This window comes from Dermacentor andersoni, chromosome 11, assembly GCF_023375885.2.
Source record: "Dermacentor andersoni chromosome 11, qqDerAnde1_hic_scaffold, whole genome shotgun sequence".
Lineage (NCBI taxonomy): Eukaryota > Metazoa > Arthropoda > Arachnida > Ixodida > Ixodidae > Dermacentor > Dermacentor andersoni.
The window spans coordinates 72,791,959-72,810,653 of NC_092824.1; the positions used below are offsets into that span (position 1 = coordinate 72,791,959).

The following is an 18,695-nucleotide window of genomic DNA, read 5'->3' on the forward strand; positions in this document are numbered from 1 at the left end:
TCGCAGTAAAATGTGCCAGTGCTTTGGACCAATTCATTCGGACGTCAGCTGGGGCGACGGCTCACGAACGGATTCCGCTCTCGATAAGGGGACGATCGTAAAGTTTGCGTACGAAGTTGAAAAGCATTGTTATTCGTGCACTGAAATGAGTACATACAATTCAATTGGGTGCAATTGTCATGCTGCACCCACAAATCAGCCCACTGTGGACCGCAGTGTATTTGGATTTGAAGAGATTTTGAAGGCAAATGATAAGTGGAGCTATAGGTGGAAATATTAGGTTTCTGTAATAAGGAAACCGTTGTTAGTTGATGGATCAGAGCTTTTCTAAGCGAAAAATAATGAAAATGCGCAATCAGAGTGGCGCCACTTACTATGGCAGTTTTCATATGACGTCGCTGAGGATACCTGGAGTAGTCATAAGGTTGCTTGTCGCGAGGGGGATTGGAGTTGCGGAGCAGCAACGGGACCTTCGGTGGCAATTTGTTACGCAACAAATTCTTATAACATAGAAAAAGTGAGTATAAATATCTATAATAATAATCTGTAGTTGGGATTTGCCTCAGGATTTTTCTCTGGTGTGCCTCAGAGTAAAGTGAAAAGTCTTGCAAGCTGCCTCCTGTGACAAGAAATTCAACATATTTACTTCATCCTTAGCACGAAGCACACACCATCGCCAATGGCATTACTGATTACAATAAAACGTGTCTAGCGGTGACTTTTTTCTTAACAAATAACCATGCAGTGTTTTCAGAACCTTCTTGCAGAATAACGCAGTGTTATTTTATGCACTGCAGCTGAACGGGAACAATACGGTAGGAGAAAATATAGCAGACAATGGCGGTATCCGGACAGCTTTCAAGGTGAGTGCCATTAACTGGTATCCCCTATATGCTATATTGCTACGAAAAATGCAGTAAAAGTAGCAAAAGAATTTAATTGCAGAATTCTTGGTTATGTCTCGCATTCTAAAGCATCACCCTTTCTTAGCTCTCGCTCTGTTGGCGCCGAGCACGTCAAAAAAGGTGAGTGCGAGAGGCGACAGAGGTGGCAGAAGCACGCTCAGACGACACCAGGACCGCTACCAGCAAAGAGAGAGGAGTGTTCGGCGGCACGATACAAAGCCATGGTCTCTTTAACACCACCAGCTGGAGTTTCCCTTCGTGCCTCACGGGCGGCGATACACACTCCTTGCGCATGTCACCATTCCATATACGTCACTTCTTCGTCATTACACTGTAGTCAGGCTGTCCTCAATCATTCCAAATTATGACATCGTTGTCATGCCATGGTCGTCATTACGCCGTCGTCATGCGGTCACTGTGATGCCGTCGAGGTTCTGTCATCGTTATTCCAGCTACGTCATCTGATTCTCGTCACGCCGACCTCGTCACGACGCTGTGGCGGCCGTTCTGTCATCATTTCAGTTTCGTCATGCCATTCATCTCATGCCTTCGTCGTCATACAGTCGCCGCTGTCTCCTTGTCGATCATGCCCTCACCATGACGCAGTTGTTATAGTATCGTCATCATTCCAGAATTGCCTTCTCATTGTCGTCGTGCCTTCGGCTGCGCCAATGTTGCTGAGAAAGCCGTCAATCACTGGAGCGTCGGAGAGGAGCGGAGTACTTTAAACGAGAATGCTATAAAGCGTCAATTACAATAAAATGTCATGAACCAAGCAGTACCTTAAGAACCACAAAATAATTCGGCGAGTTTGAGATCGGGAGACAGTCGCCTAGCCCCCACCACACCTAACGCCTAAACAATAGCGTTACAAACTCTTCAACCGCTCTTCAACTGTCTTCGACGCGTTTCAATTTAAATGAAAAGCTGCCTAAAAAGCCAAGGCGCAGATTTCACGTTTCTGTGTGCAAAGCCTAATGCAGTTTTCTTAATCCTCAGAATTTTCTGAACTTGGAAAACAATTTGGGTTCCCTCTACTTTTTTTTAAATAATGGCCGATGCGACGTAAAAAGGAATGAACAATAGCCCCGTTTGGTTACTATAGATACCGCGTTCACTTCTAAAGATAAAAACAGAGGGAGCTGCATATGTTTGGGAAGACATGGTCAAGTGACATAGAGAAAGCATTTGCTTGCCGCGAATAAATTGGGTATACCATAATGCTTGTCCAGGACGGGAGCTGATGTGGCGTTCGGATGAAATCAGGATATTCGCCGGCATAATCCAAAATGCACAAAATTTATACCAATTTCAAAGAGAACTAAAAGCAGTCATAATTAATGCTTAGTGATATTGTCCGTTTTTTATAATTTTATTGTTTTTTATTATGTCAAGCTGTTAACAAGTGTTCTTATTACTCATATGCCGTAAACTTGTTTTAATATTAGACTTCATCTGTACTACTCTTGCTTTAAGCATTGCGTGCCATCATAAGTGTCCTTAACAGGAGCTCCCGATACAGTCTTAGACTATGGGACCTCCTTACGTATACTACAGAGATGGAATTTTCTGTATTTTTACCAATAAATAAATTATGAAATGAAATGAGAAGGAATGAGCTCGCGCAAGGCACGGTTAAACTGACTTCACTGTAGGAAGCCTTTGCCCGGCAGTGGACATAAATAGAATGATGACGATGGCTCTCACTTTCCAGGCATACAACAAACTGCTATACGATAGTCGACAGCGCGAAGACACACGCCTAGAGGGCTTAGAAGAATTCTCCGGGAAAAAGTTGTTCTTCATATCAAACGCAATGGTAAGTTATCAGCGTAGGGTATCTAACCGGATCTTTCGCTCTGGTTAACCTCCCTACCTTTCCCCTTACCTCTCTCTCTCTCTCTCTCTCTCTACCAGATGATCAAATTATCGCTAGAGTGGCATAGCTGTGCGCGCTCTTCTCAAACAATTCTACGTGGACTAGCAGTGCATCGACTGGAATTAAGCCGGTACATTTAGGAAAAAATAAAGATGTTTGAAAGTGCGGTCCCCTTATTCGAAGATGCGGTTTGGGCGGAACCGGCAGAGACTATCGACCGCAAGACAATTGAATGCCTAAAGGTCAAAAACGGCGTTGCTCATTTGGAGAGTACACGAAGAAAAAACAGGAACATCCGTAACGACGGAGATTGTCCTGGCAGATATGAAGATTTAATAAGGTCTTGAGCTGAGCGCAGCGGCCCAAGTTAAAATTCCGCCCGGTCTGATAATCCCCGAATTCCGCAAGTGGAAAATTTCGGCAATGCTGCGTCTTCCTTTCGCAGTCTCATAAGATTTGTTTTTTTTTTTCGTTCAGCTTTAATTTTAGCAATCTTTTGTGACGGTTGAAATTTTGGAGTTTGGCTAAGTATCGAGGTCGGCCTAGATTCGAATACTGGCAGTATTTCGGAAGAACGAATTTATCTTCGTTTGCAGGTATGGTGCAACAAGGCTCGAGACGGATATTTACGGGAACTTATACAGTACGATCCGCACTCACCAAACCGCTACAGGTGAGAACACTTTCAAAGCGGCGTCACGGAAAGTGTCGGGTCGTAGCGCGTAAAATTCTCGCGTTGACAGTCATTGTGATTAATTTAGTATAAAGAGAACAACCGCAATAAAGGAGTACTGACCCGTAATTTTGAAGTTGTAGATACTCTGGCACATAATTCTTCTACGCTACGGAGGACGATCAGCAAGTGTGAAGGTTATTATGTTGTATGCTTGGGCGAGTTGTTATACCACGAAAAAGATTTTTACATAAAAAAGATGAAATCACGTGCAGTATCAAGAAGACAACAAAACGTGTCGTCTTCCTGACTTCGTCCATGTTTTTTTGTTTTGAGCTAGAAAGCCTATTTTTAGGAATTTAAGATTAGGAAACAAAACACAATTTATAATAAAATTGAAGTTTGTCTCAAAAGTATGGGTTGGGTGTCATCGACATTATTATGGCGTTATGCGACGAACTAACAACTTGCCGGTGTTGTGTAGCTGCAAGACTATGTGTGAAGATGTCACTCAAAAAACCAACAAGAATGCTGCACGCGTTCTGACGGTTGCATTCATGTGACAGATGCAGCTATCGAAGGAAAGAATCGAGCCATGGTGTCATGGGGTAATGACGATCCATCACAATGGTACTGAAACCGAAAGTGGTTTGTAGTGACCAATATTATAGCAAATTGCCCAGGGGGCTGCGATGCTTGCCGATATTTTTCTGAGGTTCAGATGGTCGGTGACCATTCTACGAGCAGATAATAAGAACTAAGAAACCTGAAACGCCATGCGAGTAGTGTCTTGCCATATTATACAGCCAAAGGTCGCAGGTAGCTTATGCATAATCAGAGGTGGAACTAATACACTTCCATTTTGAAATTGGCTGACGTATAATGTGAATATCAGCGGGAGGCTCGGATGATTCTGCATCTCAGTAGAATACATATGTGTTGCTGAGGCAGATGTGCGGAGTAACGTTGCTTTCACAAGAACACATTTATCAGCCCGCCTAGCATAAGCTCTCGCCGTAGACAACAATTCTGTAACCATTTACAAGCGTCGTCTTTATCATGCGTCAGCGTTTCTAAAAATCAAGTGGTAGGGAATTAAGGAATATGAATTTATTTCCGAATTTAAATTAGATGTGAGTCACTAAAAGCGTCATTTATGCATAGATGTTGCCATGCCTTCTCGACAGTAATATTCAGAGAAGTATTCCCGCACTTTGGAAAAGTTTAATGAAATATTCTGGGCTGGGGGGAAGGAAAAATTTCACTACGCTGCTCTCTGATTTGCATCATTTGCACATCTTCAGCGGGTGGATACCAACCGAAACAACCCAGGGTTGAACCCCATAGATATCCTTGTATTTTGGGCTTATTCGCTAAGAAGTGATACCTGCAGTGGTATCGCTAAGTAATTGTACTACAAGGACAGACCAATATCTGCAATACGCAGCCAATGAAAGCACGTAAGGACGGCCCCACGGTACTCTCGTGAAGAAATGCGTCACACCGCTTGGCCCACTCACTAAGCATGTGTTGAAAATTTCGGCCCCTTACGCGTTTCACGCGTCCTCAATAATCGAACGCATGAAACCTTGAAAACGACGAATGAAAAAGGAAAAGAATGCCCCCCACTTTTCTTACGCGTGCATCAGCATGGTCTTTATATTTTACCACATAACGCTACATAAACCGAGTGCTTCTTTCAGGTTAGCAGAAAATATAAAAAATCACCTGTGGCTAGGTAGCACTAGTTTACTCATTAACCTTGATTACGACACGAGGCGAACATTACTTAATTGGGAATCCGAAATGCGTAAATAAAAAACTTTAAAGATTTCACAAATCAACTTGTTAGCAAATTGCTGCAGAGCGCACGTTGCAGTATACGAATTGAAGTCAATGCTATCACAAGGCTTTGTACAAGAACCTAGAACTAATTTCGAAACTAGCCCACTTTTGAGATAGGCGCTGTAAAATTTGCTGTAAATGTGCGCTTTCCTTCAATTAACTTTCGTTAGCAAAACGCCTGCCTATGCACTGAACCTCATAAATTACTGCAACGTGAATTTAGTTCCTTCCCACCAGTGTGCACTTACAAACAAAAAGAAAGATCCATTTGCTCGCAAATTTCGGGAACAAATATCTCGAATCTGTCGTAATCCCCAGAATTCGTTCAAGGTCGATGTGACTTTCGAAGTGACCGGCAACAATTTGTAAATTTCGATATGTGCCATGACGTAATTAGCGCAAACAACAGTTAGCGAAGATTTTTTAATTAGGTAAATATTCATTTTTACTTCTCGTAAACATAACGTTCGCCTCTGATATCAGTCTAGCTAAAGCAGTATAATTGGGTTCCATGCGAAGGACCCCAAAGCGGATAAGCGGATAACAAATATCCGCTTACATGTGGCTGCAAATATCTTTCAGAAACAGCATTCAATCATGTCTCATAGTGATTGGGTGTTCCTAACGTCCATGCATGCCGAGCAGCAGAAACGAAGTAAATGCAATTGCTACAGAAATATGACTCATAACATCTGCGTCAAACACTGCGCCTGTAGATTTGTTATTCGATGGCGTAGCAGCGGATTTCCTGCTGGCGCCAGTTTGTTGAACGTTCCTAGGTGACAGATTCTTGTGCGCAAATGAACTCCTATTAACAAATTTATGAAAGTGGGAAACCCGAATAAAAAGAGCTTGTATTCAAAAAGCTGTTCCCACGTGAGTGCGGTCCGTAGAAATCTAATATTAGAGCGAAGGTGGCTTGCAAATGACGTAATAATTTGTTACAAATGGATGTCATTTGCAGTCAGCTCCAGATTTTCCTACCAATTTTCGCTATTCCTCACTGGCCGGAGAAATGCACCATATCCTTAATAATTGTTTGCGATGAGCCACTCTGAGCAAGGAGTAATAAACGAATCCACTTGAAAGATAGAATCATTACAAATTAACACTCCTGGTCTCTTACCACATTAATCAAAAGACGAACGTTTACACTGAATCACAGCCTCGCTTTCACAAATTATTCCCTCTGGATAATTCGCTCATGCGTGTTTCGATTGGGTGACTCTTAATGCCAAATAATGTTTTATAGGCGAACAATGCCATTTAGAGGTGCTGCCAACAGAGAATTAGGCCAAAGGCGCTAGGTGCTGGTAATGAGGCTTTCCGTCCTGTGTCAAGTTTCATTCATCTTAGGGAATTTTCGTATTTTTGTTCTTTTAGACAAACAATTAGAGTAACCGTAGAATGATAAGCGAGAAGACTTTGTGTGTGCCCCTTCCGAGAGTTTAAGATCTCATGTTGCTGTCAGTAGAAAATTTGCGATGACTGACGATGCCCGGCCGGTAATTTCCACGAAACCATAATATGAAGAAAAAAAAAAAGTATCAAGATGGATTTTTTACCGGAACCGAGAAGCCCTCATTCGCAAATCTTTACTAGTATTCTGACTTTGTGTGCTGGCGACCCTATTGATGATGTTTGGCTATTAATAGTTTGTATAACTGCGATTAATTTTTCTTCTACACTTTTATTATCATGACCGACTGAAATGTACCAATCGTAATATTACTGAAAGCAAGAAATGCAGGATCCAGACTGAAAATGCCTGTCGATTGACTGAAGAATGTTACTATTTTTTTTTGCGAACGAAAATGATTCATTAATGTGAAGACTCTTCTTGTGGCAATGAGTTACGTCTTACAAAACAAGCAATTTATTTTTTTCAGAATCAATGTTCCAATGGGAAACATGGAAGCGTTCTCGACGGTATTTAAATGCTCAAAAACGTCGGCAATGTATCGCCAGAAGAAAGACCGCTGTACGTTGTGGTGAACGAAGGTGACAACATATAGCGCAAGATGTCTCTGAAGGACGAAGGACGACCATTCAAGTGGAGGTGTTAGATTTTGATGCTGCAAGAATAAAACAATTTAAGCGATCGCGCTATAGCATAGCGCTCTAGGCTTTACTTTTCTGATTTACCAACTGGACAAGTGGAGGAAAAGAAGGTACCCATAGTTTCCAAAGAGGTGTCGACCTTTACTGAGGCTCTTGATTTTCAAACACCTTTTCGGAAATATATTCTGCAATTGAACACAATTCGAGCTCTGGAGCTGAAATCGTACACTCCGGCAATAAAATACTTTCCTCAAGCAAGCGTGCAACGTTATTCGAATATAGAAAAAGAGAAAGGGAAAATACTTTGACTCCTTGGGAAGATTCGAGGAAATGAACTGTACATAAAACACGCGCACAATACCGCCAGCACATTTAAATCTTTCTCGCAATAAATACACGTCATGAAACCTATCTCCAAGCAAAATAATTGCAGTTGTGAGCAGTAAAGGCAATATTAGCATTTGAAATCGCGACACACGTAAGTGAAAGATCTAAAAAATAAACACAAGGCAAGCCCAATAAGCACATGTCTCGATAACTCTAAATACGTCACTACACAAGAGGTTTCGTTTGAACAAGCTAATTAGGCTTTTAGAGCATACGGCAGTGCAGATGCTCTACTCTAATAAATAAGTCAGCAGCACTGACATTCTTAAAGGTCACTCCGCAGCCCTCACAAGGCGATTCACTATTGACTTCAAAGCCACATTTCTGCTGCTAAAACATAGGACAGTTAATCAGAACATGTTCTGCGTTCTTCTATGAGAGCTCGCACTCACAAGAAGGTCTACCGGAGAGACGCATACGATGCAAAATGCTACTGGCAGAATTGCATGTTCAACCGAAAATGTGGACGACAGAATCTAAGCCACGACCGGCGCCAACATCAACACAAACTGCAGATGAAGGTCAACACTATGCTGAACACAGTTTATACCATCGGCAACAAATATAAAACGTTCACTTATAGAATTGCGCACATGTGTTGTAGTATTAGCCTGATTCCTAATAGTTCGACATAAGCATAATCGTGGGAACCAATATGCAGCTTACGATCATCAGCATATGTTGTAATATCGACATATACAGTGATCAATGGCGGCTTTGTTTGCTGCACTCACGGTACAGCCGTCGCTGCAGCGCATTTTCTGTCCAGTATAAAATATTAGTATTTAGACAGACTTACGCGATCAGAAGCATCTTGAAACAGTGAAAATCAGAAATCATGGTTTCACATATACGCACAAGTTTCACCGGATTTAGAATTACTTCGGAATTATTATACATTTTTAAGTGCCCGGAATGGAATCAAGGCACTAGTCAGACAAATGAAATGAGAATGTAATGGGAGGCAGAGATTGAGGAGTGTAGTTGGAATCGAATGCGCACATTGTCCTGCAGAGTTGAATCTGGACTTTATTCAAGGTGCAAAGCAAGTAAGTTTGCGTGTTAGACAAAGCTAGACTTGGATAATTTATTACATCCCCAGATTTTTACTCGATACCGGATCTTTGTATATCTACCCATACTTGACCGCCCCTGCAGCGTTTATTGTAAAAAGAAACCCTGGTATTCAGTACGTTTGAAGGCTGAAAAATTTTCTTGTTTAGAATTTTGAGTAAATAAATTCAGTAAGAGCAGGCCCGACCTGTGACACAAGGGTCGAGGCGAAAAACAAATGGTTGCTGGACTCGAACTTAAGGCATATAAATCGTGGCATTGCCGTCATACGACCGCTTGCATCGTGGTTGTCGTCGTGCTATTGCCGTCGCACACTATAGGCGCGGAAAACTTTCTGTGGCAGTGAAGGGAAAGCTACGGAGGCAAAGCGCGCACAAGTTAGAGCGCTTCTGAAAAGAGTCCCATGTGTTCATTCACGTTAGTTTAAGTTAGGGAATAGAAAACACAAAGACCTTATTAGCAGCAGTAAAATATGACAAAGCACCCCACTGAATGTAAAACTTTACTTATTTGGCGGCGTTTCCCTTCCGCGTCTGGGGAAACGCGAAATCATCGCACGTGGAAGCTGCGTCGATGCAGCGTCTGTTCCGAGCAACCAAAAGCATTGTCAAACGCCGGCGAATTGCTTGGCGCGGTGACACATGTGCAGAAGCTCCGCCCCCGCGGATTTCTTTTCAAAGCCGCAGGAAGTTGTCCGTGAGTACAGCACGCTTGCGACCCGCACACACACAGCTATTCAACTTGGGAACATTTTAGTCCACCTGGTGTCGTTATGCCGAACTCGAAACAATGATGCAAGGCACCTGGCATCATTGTTTCGAGTTCAACAATGCCAGGCATCTGGCATTGTTGACCCACGAAATGGCACGCACGTAACGTAAGGTCTACCACAGTGCGCCTTCGGCGTTCTGCCAGTGGTAGGGTCGTGGGTTACGGTAGGAGGATGTGGCATACGGGTACGCTCTGCGCATGCGTCGCGCCGCCATGACTAAGAGCTTTAGTGTAAGAGGCCTGGTGGTAAAGCATAGAAAAAAAGAACATCTACCGAAGAATATAAACGGGAACAGACAGACAAAGAACTTTATTGAGGTCATGAGTAGCACCGCCACTTAGAGCAGCACACGAGCAAATAATTCATAAGTAAGTAAAAATTGTATATAGAACATGCGATTTGAACCGACGACCTTTTAGTCATGAGCGAAACGCTTTGGCGTGGCTCCACGGAACTCGAACAGAGAGGTCGCTTGTTCCATAGTATCTGTTCAATGCGGCCTAGTGCAGCTCGGCTATGAGCGAACGGATCAAAGCACGCCCTCCTCCGTAGTACCTAGGCAAACGCTCATCAGACGCAACAGTAGCCGCAAAGAGTCCCTGGATAACTGCACCGGAACGCTCGTTGTTGTGTCATCCCGAATTTGAAATCACGTGGTCTCAAGTACGCGGACTTCTGGCACGCCTAGTGCTTGACGTCATGTCATCTCAAGTTCCAGACATGCGTTCAAGTTAGAAGCGGTAGGAACTGTTCGCCCCCCTCTGTCTGCGCTCGTCTTGATATATATATATATATAAATTATTTATTTATTTCGAAAATGACATACAAATACGAGCCTGCCCAAGCCAACAATGGGCTTGTGGGGCAGCGCTCGGCGTTTGAGACAGTGAGCGTTCGTGGTCATCGAGTTAGATCAATTCATTTGGGTCGGTGCACGTGTGACGGCATGATTGTAAATTTTTAATTAGTAGGCGCATCTTTACTGTAGTGTACATGACCAATAATATTGCAAGCCTTACTTCCTGTAGTTGCCTGGTACATCGCTATCACTGACAATTATTCGCCTGTGTGGCGAAAGTGCTACTTTATCCTGCAAAAAACGCCGGCTTGATATTTTACCGTAAGTAAAACAGCCAAAGTAACTTCGTGTAGTTGTCTGACATATGCCTATCCCTAATTCTTGCAAAGGAATACTCTCTTGATTCTCAACGCTAGTTATAACCGTAACTGCAAGCAGTTTTTTCGACAGTCATAGGTGTGCTGCATTCTCCCAAGCAACGCACTAAAATCGGACTAATGTACTTGACATTGCTCTTGCCAATTACATCAAATTCAGAGTACAAGTACAAGAATAAAAGCTGCTCCCCGTGACGATATTATTATTATTATTATTATTATTATTATTATGTATGCACAAGAAATTGAATGTTCTTTTTCTCCACAAATTATAACAAGGAACAACCTGCTGCTCGCCCTTGCCTTGCCTTCTAATGTGCGCTTGTAGATTCCGGCGCAACGCACAAGGAAGCAGTGTGCTTTTCAGCCTTCAGATTATTGTGACCCTACATTACGCCCATTCAGAGTGCCTGGATACGTTCATGCCTAATTTTAATATTTTCCTTAAAGGAGTTGCCGAGGAATTCTAATGACTGAGCAAAAACTCTCATATCTGTTGCGTGTTCCGTCATTTTGTAATCCGTTTCTCTTTTTCCACTTTCGCTTTGTATTTTCTCTGTGTGCACATCTTATGCTCTGTTAAAATCTGTATTCGCGAAATTATTATTTTTTATGTATGCGTGCGTACGTATGTGTGTATGTGTGTAAGCACGCACTGTTTTTCTTGTGCATTGTTTTACCGAGTGTGCCAGCACCAAGGCCCTCGAAATTGTTGCAAGGCACTTTATTAACACATTCGATTTATTTATTTATTTATTTATTTATTTATTTGTTTATTTATTTATTTATTTGTGCAAGTTGTCTTGATACTTGTAGACTTCCGCAAGCATTGGCAACTAGTCTTTGATTTGGCTGCTAAGTCCACGCCAGGAAATAATACTTCAAATTTCGGTGAGCTTTCCAAGTAAACCCCACTTCGCCACAGCGCTTTGGTCTATGTAATAAAGTACACTTTGATTGTGTCGACCTGAAACAGCAGCCCTGAAATTTAATCAATATGTAAAGACGTCGTACTTCAGTAATGAGCTGCTTTTACCAAGCAGTAAATGCGAAGCTGTGTGCTGACATTTTGCAAGGCCCTCATCTTCCTAACATTTGCTGCGAAGAAATAGCTTCTTCGCTCTTGGAGGAAGTCAGTTTCCAGGCTTCGCGGAGTGTTCTGCACATGCACGATAAACTAGAAGAAAGAAATATACACAGCAAACAGGATATATGGCTATTTCGACGTTTCGCAAAAGGCGAGCGCACTCTTTATGAGTACTAAATGTATCTTCTACAAGGCGCGTCGAGAAATCCTCCTGGGAAACAAATATACGCTACTTGTTCGTCACGTAAGTAAACTGGCATACTGATTCTGCAAAACGATATTTCATTTCCAGACACTGTTTTCATCAATACGTCGTTCTTTGCGGATGCGTGGCTGCGGCGGTCGCTAGCTGCGAATTTCTGACTACAAGTATGTACAATTTCCGTTAGGAAGGAAATCACCATTCCAACAAGATCCATATTAACGGAATCGCAAATATATAGCCTAATATTCCATCGTGCATTCTTGATAGAACTTCTACGTAACGTATGAAGGAATAGATATGATAACATAAAAAGATACGGCAGAACTCATCTAATGGCGACTGTCAACGGTAACGTGGTCAGCATTCAAGCGATGCAGCGACGGATTGTATTGATGATGTAGCTTTATTTAGCATCTGTAGTGGTCATATTGAGACTTGACTTGCGTGGGTGAGAGGAAATGAAAGACGGCAGGAATAGCGGGGGCGTAAAGCAAAGGCACGAACAAAATAAATAGAGGTTGTAGGGGACCTCAGTAAAAACCATAGTATCTCTCACCGGCCACTCTAACGCAGGAATTTCAAGAGCGCCTTGACCGACCTATGGTGTCACCACTGTATAGGCTGGCGTGGTGCCGTATATTTCACAGGCCATGAAATTGGCCAATACGCTTCCGCGTTTTCCCCTTCATACTGCAGCTAAGTTTCTCGTCAACAATTTCATTTGTGCTGAACTTTTCTTATTTGGCCTTGCTGACCTGGCCGTCACGTGATCTTGGGCCACAGTGGGCTAAACAAGAGAAGACAAGAAGGCATGCTTTTGTTTTATTTTGTGGCATTGTGTTCCTTTAGGATTTGTGGTAAATAAGTAAACAAAATTATTTCACACTTATTGGAATCCTCTATAGTGTCACTGCTAAAATAATTTTGTTTTCTTTGTCTTATCTGGAATCCCCGTTGGGAAGACGACGAGTGGAAGTGTTGGTTGGTCGGCTGGCCGTACTTTTAGGGCTTTATTTCAACAGCAAAAATTCCATTTTTTATTTGCTGATGATATATTTAGTGTAATCCCTTCAGACCATCTTGAGAATCAAGGAAGTAAGTATATAACACAGCACGTTTTTGACCACATATGCATTGTGTTTGGACACTATAGGGAGAAAGCACCCGCTTCAGATTTTCCTTCGCTTGTTTTGAGATGTACTTGAGGTCCGCGAGACTTTGCTCGCCTCGCAAGCCTCGAGCATCGGCGAGAGCATAAAGGTGGAAGTCGTGCTTTTCTCGAAATCGGAGATCAGGGGCACTGACTTTGAAGCAAAATAAAGGTATGGTTAGCCTTACCATGTTGTGCATACAACTTGAAATTTCTACATTGCATCTGTAGAGTTCTCAGGCCGCCTACAAACTTATTTGGTTTAGTCTGGTAATGATTACATGTCACCTTGTAATGGACTCTGATCATACCTTCGACAGGAATGTATTTTTGCACAAGTAGTTGCATCAACTTTGTCACAAGTGCATGTCGAAAGCAGTTTTAGGTAGCTTGAGAAAAATGCTGTTTTTTACTAGGCTGCTTAGACACGCTAATACGCCCGAACTGCTTATGCGGAACGGGCCCGCGTATCTGTACATAGATACATATTTATTTTTCATCATTACAAAAGTACAAAATGCAAACAGAAATGTTTATACTTTTCTGACTAAAGACTTAGTTCCTATTTATGTCAGCGCAAGGTAGAATTACGTGCCGCCACGCTTTTCTTTTGTTAGATATTCCCAGCTTAAACTCTTGAAATTTCAGAAAAGCATCACATTACAGTTGATGCGTATTATACGCTTTAAGCCTTGTTAGTTGGTAGAATGACGCAGTTCATGGATAATGGCGCTGACAATTATTTCATGATTGACGACACTGAAATATCCGGCAGTCATTAGTTGGAACTGTATGTCAAAGTTTGAACACGTGCCCTTCATTATAGAGGAAAGTAAGACATGAAAAAGAAAAGCCACACAGTAACGGAAGTAGAAGCATACATGTGATAGCTATGCCGAAATCAATAAAAAGTTAAAAAGAAAGAAAGGTAAATTGAGCACAACATATTGTAATATAAAGTATCCATTGCAAACAGCTTTCGGAAGCGGGAGCCATACATAGAGTATTTAAGCGCTCTAAGTGCTGGGGCCATCAAAATTTGTAGGAATTTACAGATCGCTAAGTAGTACTTTTTGTTCCATGCTTTTTTAATGGATATCATACATTTAGCAACCACTTGTACTCGTTATATTAAGCGATATGTCTCTCAGCAAGATTAGATCTTTTCGAATGCAGCAGCTTGATAAGAACTTTAATAAAACTAGACAGCTGGCACTATTACCACAAGGCGTTTCTAAATATGAAGGCAATATAACCTTACTCAGTGGATATTTTAATTATTTTAACCTAAGCTACAAACAAATTATGTATTTCTGAAGTGAAACGATGGCCGTTCACGCATGAGGGAACTAATAGGTGGCTTTTAGAAAACAGGAAAACTTCAACTAAACTGCTCTTTCCAGGAGACTGAGTGACAGTATGTCCAAGTTGTTTGAATGTAAAGAACAAATGGTGTACAAACGATGGAGTATTGTAGCTGTAAGAAATGCATTTCAACCGCATTTTTTCTGTTGAATCGAACAACGTGAATTATATTTACCATTGATGCGAATGGACAAGCAGTCTCGGATGCATTTGGCCTCAACACCTTTGCGCTTTGCATCCCATGCCAGGTGCTATTCTATACCTTTCCTCTCCACAGCGTAAATAATAACAAAAGTGTGCATACTCTATCAGTCTATTTTATTGTTCTTTGGCCTAGTCTTCTCAGTAATGTTATTTAGTTAAACTATATCGAATACGCGCCAGCGCCATGCACGACATAACTATTCGCCTTCTAGAGATAAGAATAATGGCGTTATTTTGAATATGAGGAAGCCCTATAGAAAATCATAAAAAATTATCAGAAATGACATCTTGTTTATTGTGTGTTTATTTCAGAACGCCTAACAACCTATTTGTGGCAAAACAAAAAATGAATGTCTTGTGGTGTGCTTGGCTGGCCAGCTTGCTGACGATCGCTCTCCCGACCATTTCAGACACAGTGGATGTGGGATATAAAAACGGCAAGAAGGAAATTTTATCATATTTTGCGCTGGAACTAAGCGAGTTGCGGTGAGATTGTAAAGAGGGCAAGATGTGGTATTCAAAGATTTTCTCACGGGAACGAAACCCCAAATTTAGTGAATGCAAGAGGGCATGGTAAAACGTTATGTTTACCCTTACTATATGTTAGAATGCGGGTATTGCATTGAGGTACACAGTTCTGACGTATACTTTACCAGTGTTCTCTCTAGGGAAGTGGAAAAATTCATGATCTTGCTTGATCTTGAGTGGAACAATAGTCATGCGGTGATTAATTTCTTCCTCGCAGAAGTGTGGTAAGCGATTACTGTTTGACAGAGTGGCTTTTTGGCAGAGTATTTTAAATGAAGTTCGTTAGCTTTTGCCGGTTTAAACAAGCGTCCACTTTGCATGGTGACAAAAGGACAGACGCGAAACTGGTGCCACTGGCAACTAATGTTACTTCTGAAGAGACATAACACCCGTAAAGCTCTAAGGAAGATGCCCAGAACGCACTGCACATAGGTGTAAAGAAATTCTTACAACCATCGTATAACATAACCATTTTGCCTGAAAGACCATAACCGTGTTTCCAAAAACAACTGCTTCCTGCGTCGTCATATGAACGTAAGCCTAGCATCTTTTTATATGCCATCAATAATTACTACTAAAGCCTGTTTCCACATTAACCCGATGTTCGGATTCTACAAGAAGCCTAAGCTTGCAGGGGCAGGAGCTGAATCTGCGTCGATAAATTATTTGTGACATGATCTTCAAGAGCAAAAAGCTATCGCTCGGTGGCGCTAATGATTACTCGTTGTTTCAGTGCCGAGAGTAACCAGGTGGTTAGTTAAAATGAGCTCTTCACTGTGGAATGGAGCATGAGCACAGCGCCACATAAACGAGCACATCAGCCTCCTTTCTCTTGTCAAGGACACAACAAAATCAAAGTAGGAAATACGCACGAGGTACTTAGAAACCAGAGCGTCGCGTTCATGGTAAAGCGCGTCATAGCAAACAGACACACAAAACGGAAAGTGGGAGTGTTGCAACAAAGAAAGCACGCTACTTGCATACAGTGGCCTTCTTAAAAAACACACGTTGGCACTTCCCTTGTGCAGGTTGGGAGACATTGAAAGTGCAACAGGCGTTTTGAGTATACATTGAACATCACAACTGTGGCTCAGATTTCTGGGCATGAATCGCAGGCTATAAAATATTTCACTAGAAACGACGCCTAAAATCTTTACCATAATTAGGGCGACGACAAAAGCAGCCGAAAAATACCACCAGGTGTTAAGGACAGAAAGTTTTTAAATCAGGCCGTGGAATTACTATCCCTTAATGCATCGGATATACCAATTTCGTGACAAATTTCACTAGCCCGCGGATGCGGCACAATTCACCGGAAGTTGTACTAAACGGCCTGAACAGCACCTGTGGCAGGATGTGTGTTTATTTTCATTTCATTCCTTTCATTTATTTGCCCTGAGGGCCCAGTATCGGGCATTAATTATGGAGTGACAACAGCAACAAGAAACTTAAAAAGCGTGTTATCAGCATGAAAAGCAAAACGCAAATAAAGAACACAAATTTTTCCGCATTAACGTGATACAGTAGCACATCTAGTAGTGGTGGGTATGTAATAATGATGTTAGAATGCAATAATGACACCATGACAAATCCTACTAACACTTGAGACCGAAAGCCACAGAGGAGAGGTCGAGTAAATACACCCTCTCTCATGTTTCGCCAGGAAATTCTCTAAAGAAATGCGCACTTACGGTCTGCTCGACATTCCGCTCAATGTTGCCTTGAACCTACGTCCAGAGGGAAAATGCTAAGAACTACTATCATCATGACGCCGACAGGGCCGTTGTGCATGCGCTGTGAACATTGCCAGATGGGTTTATCGGTAGCATACTACGGCACAAATAATACAAGGCGTTAATAATGATCACAGGGGTGATTATAAATTCTTTATCCACTTGAAGTTGGCCATAATGATAGAAGAGATATCATGCCTTTACGTTTGGCAATAAGTGATCACTAATTTATTGGGCTATGCAAAGGTAAACATGTAAGGATATTCGGCACAGTGAGCTAGAGCAAATTGTTTCAGCTGTAAATTCCCGACAATTTAGTGAAAACATAGGAAATAAATATTTGCCTAACAATGTGCAATCATATTTTATCTACTGACAATTATTTCTTGAATGACCTTTCCAGACGAACAACCAGTATGTAGGACTCCGAAGTGCAAGAAACGAGGTATATTGAATATCTACAAGCATCATATAGCATATCGCATCACGAAGCATCATATAGCATCATCATATAGCATCAAGCATCACGAAATATAGCCCACAGCAAGCTGCACCTACCATTAACAACAAAGCAAAACCTTGCCAAAAAGTCAATTTATTACGGTGCTGTAAAGACCAATTTTTAGGCGTAGTAAATAATGAATAAACAATTGTATTGAATAAGGCGACAAAAATAATATAATATTGTATTGGTATAGTGAATGATAAATATTATGGAGTCCATAAAGCAGTAAATTATTTTAGAGTAAAGTATTGTTGACTACACTGCCTGTAACTTGATCTTGTGGGGCTGCTTTCTAAATGTGAGGTTTGGTTGCTGCCAGAACTGACTTTATTTATGAGCTATGAATTTCCTAAATGAAATTTCACAAACTTTTCATTACTATACCCTTGCTTTTGAAATGTTGGACAACAGGCAAGCTATTAGAGTAAGAGCAGTTCTTACATCTTTCTTGGTGGAATTATAACTAATTGAGTCCATCCACAAAACGTGCTATTTATCAGCCATTACAATAAATTTACACTCATGTAAATACTTCTCTAAACAAAACTATGAGGAAGAATTGCGCATGTGGGTTGCTGTAGAGAAAAAGATGATTTACATGGCTGGGGTTATTTTTTGTAAGCTGCTGTTTTCGATAACACATGATGGACCGATAGAAAAAAATCTTACTTTTCCTAATTTCTTCCAGCTGAATTTATAAAGAGATACATGAACAAATCTGTTAGCCCCTGCGAAGATTTCTTTTCTTATGCATGCGGTGCATGGATTAAGAGGAACGAAAAGAAGAATAAGCCACATGATGCTTTCGAACTTGTTCGCCAAGATTTCGTGAAAATGTTGGCAAGTGAGCAACCGTTTGTTGTCGTTTTTTGAATTGTGGCCTTCCATGTAACATAACATGCAAAAAGAGATTGTTCCCCACTGAACACATATTCAATGATTTTATAATATTTGCAATTTCTTGTGTGTTTAGGATTTACCGACTTAATACAGCTAGATTTCCGTAGCTGTGACCACTATGACGTCACGTAGAGACAGCAGAGAAAAAGAAATTCCAGAAAGAAGGTATTCTCAGAGGACGAACGTAATTCACACTAAGGAAAAAACAAAAGCTGCGCTGCGAGAATTCTGGCCTTTTCATACCAG

At 41.5% G+C, this 18,695-nt stretch overlaps 1 protein-coding gene across 1 annotated transcript in view; it reads left to right on the forward strand.

Moving 5' to 3' along the window:
• LOC140214196 (neprilysin-1-like) overlaps nt 1-7,429 on the forward strand; it is a 36,673-nt gene extending 29,244 nt beyond the window's left edge. The window contains exons 15-18 of the mRNA XM_072285561.1: nt 798-863; nt 2,620-2,724; nt 3,381-3,457; nt 7,192-7,429. Of these exons, the coding sequence (XP_072141662.1) occupies nt 798-863; nt 2,620-2,724; nt 3,381-3,457; nt 7,192-7,297 (354 nt within the window). The 3' untranslated portion in view covers nt 7,298-7,429. The remainder of the gene's footprint in view (nt 1-797; nt 864-2,619; nt 2,725-3,380; nt 3,458-7,191) is intronic.
• Nucleotides 7,430-18,695: the final 11,266 nt, after the last annotated feature.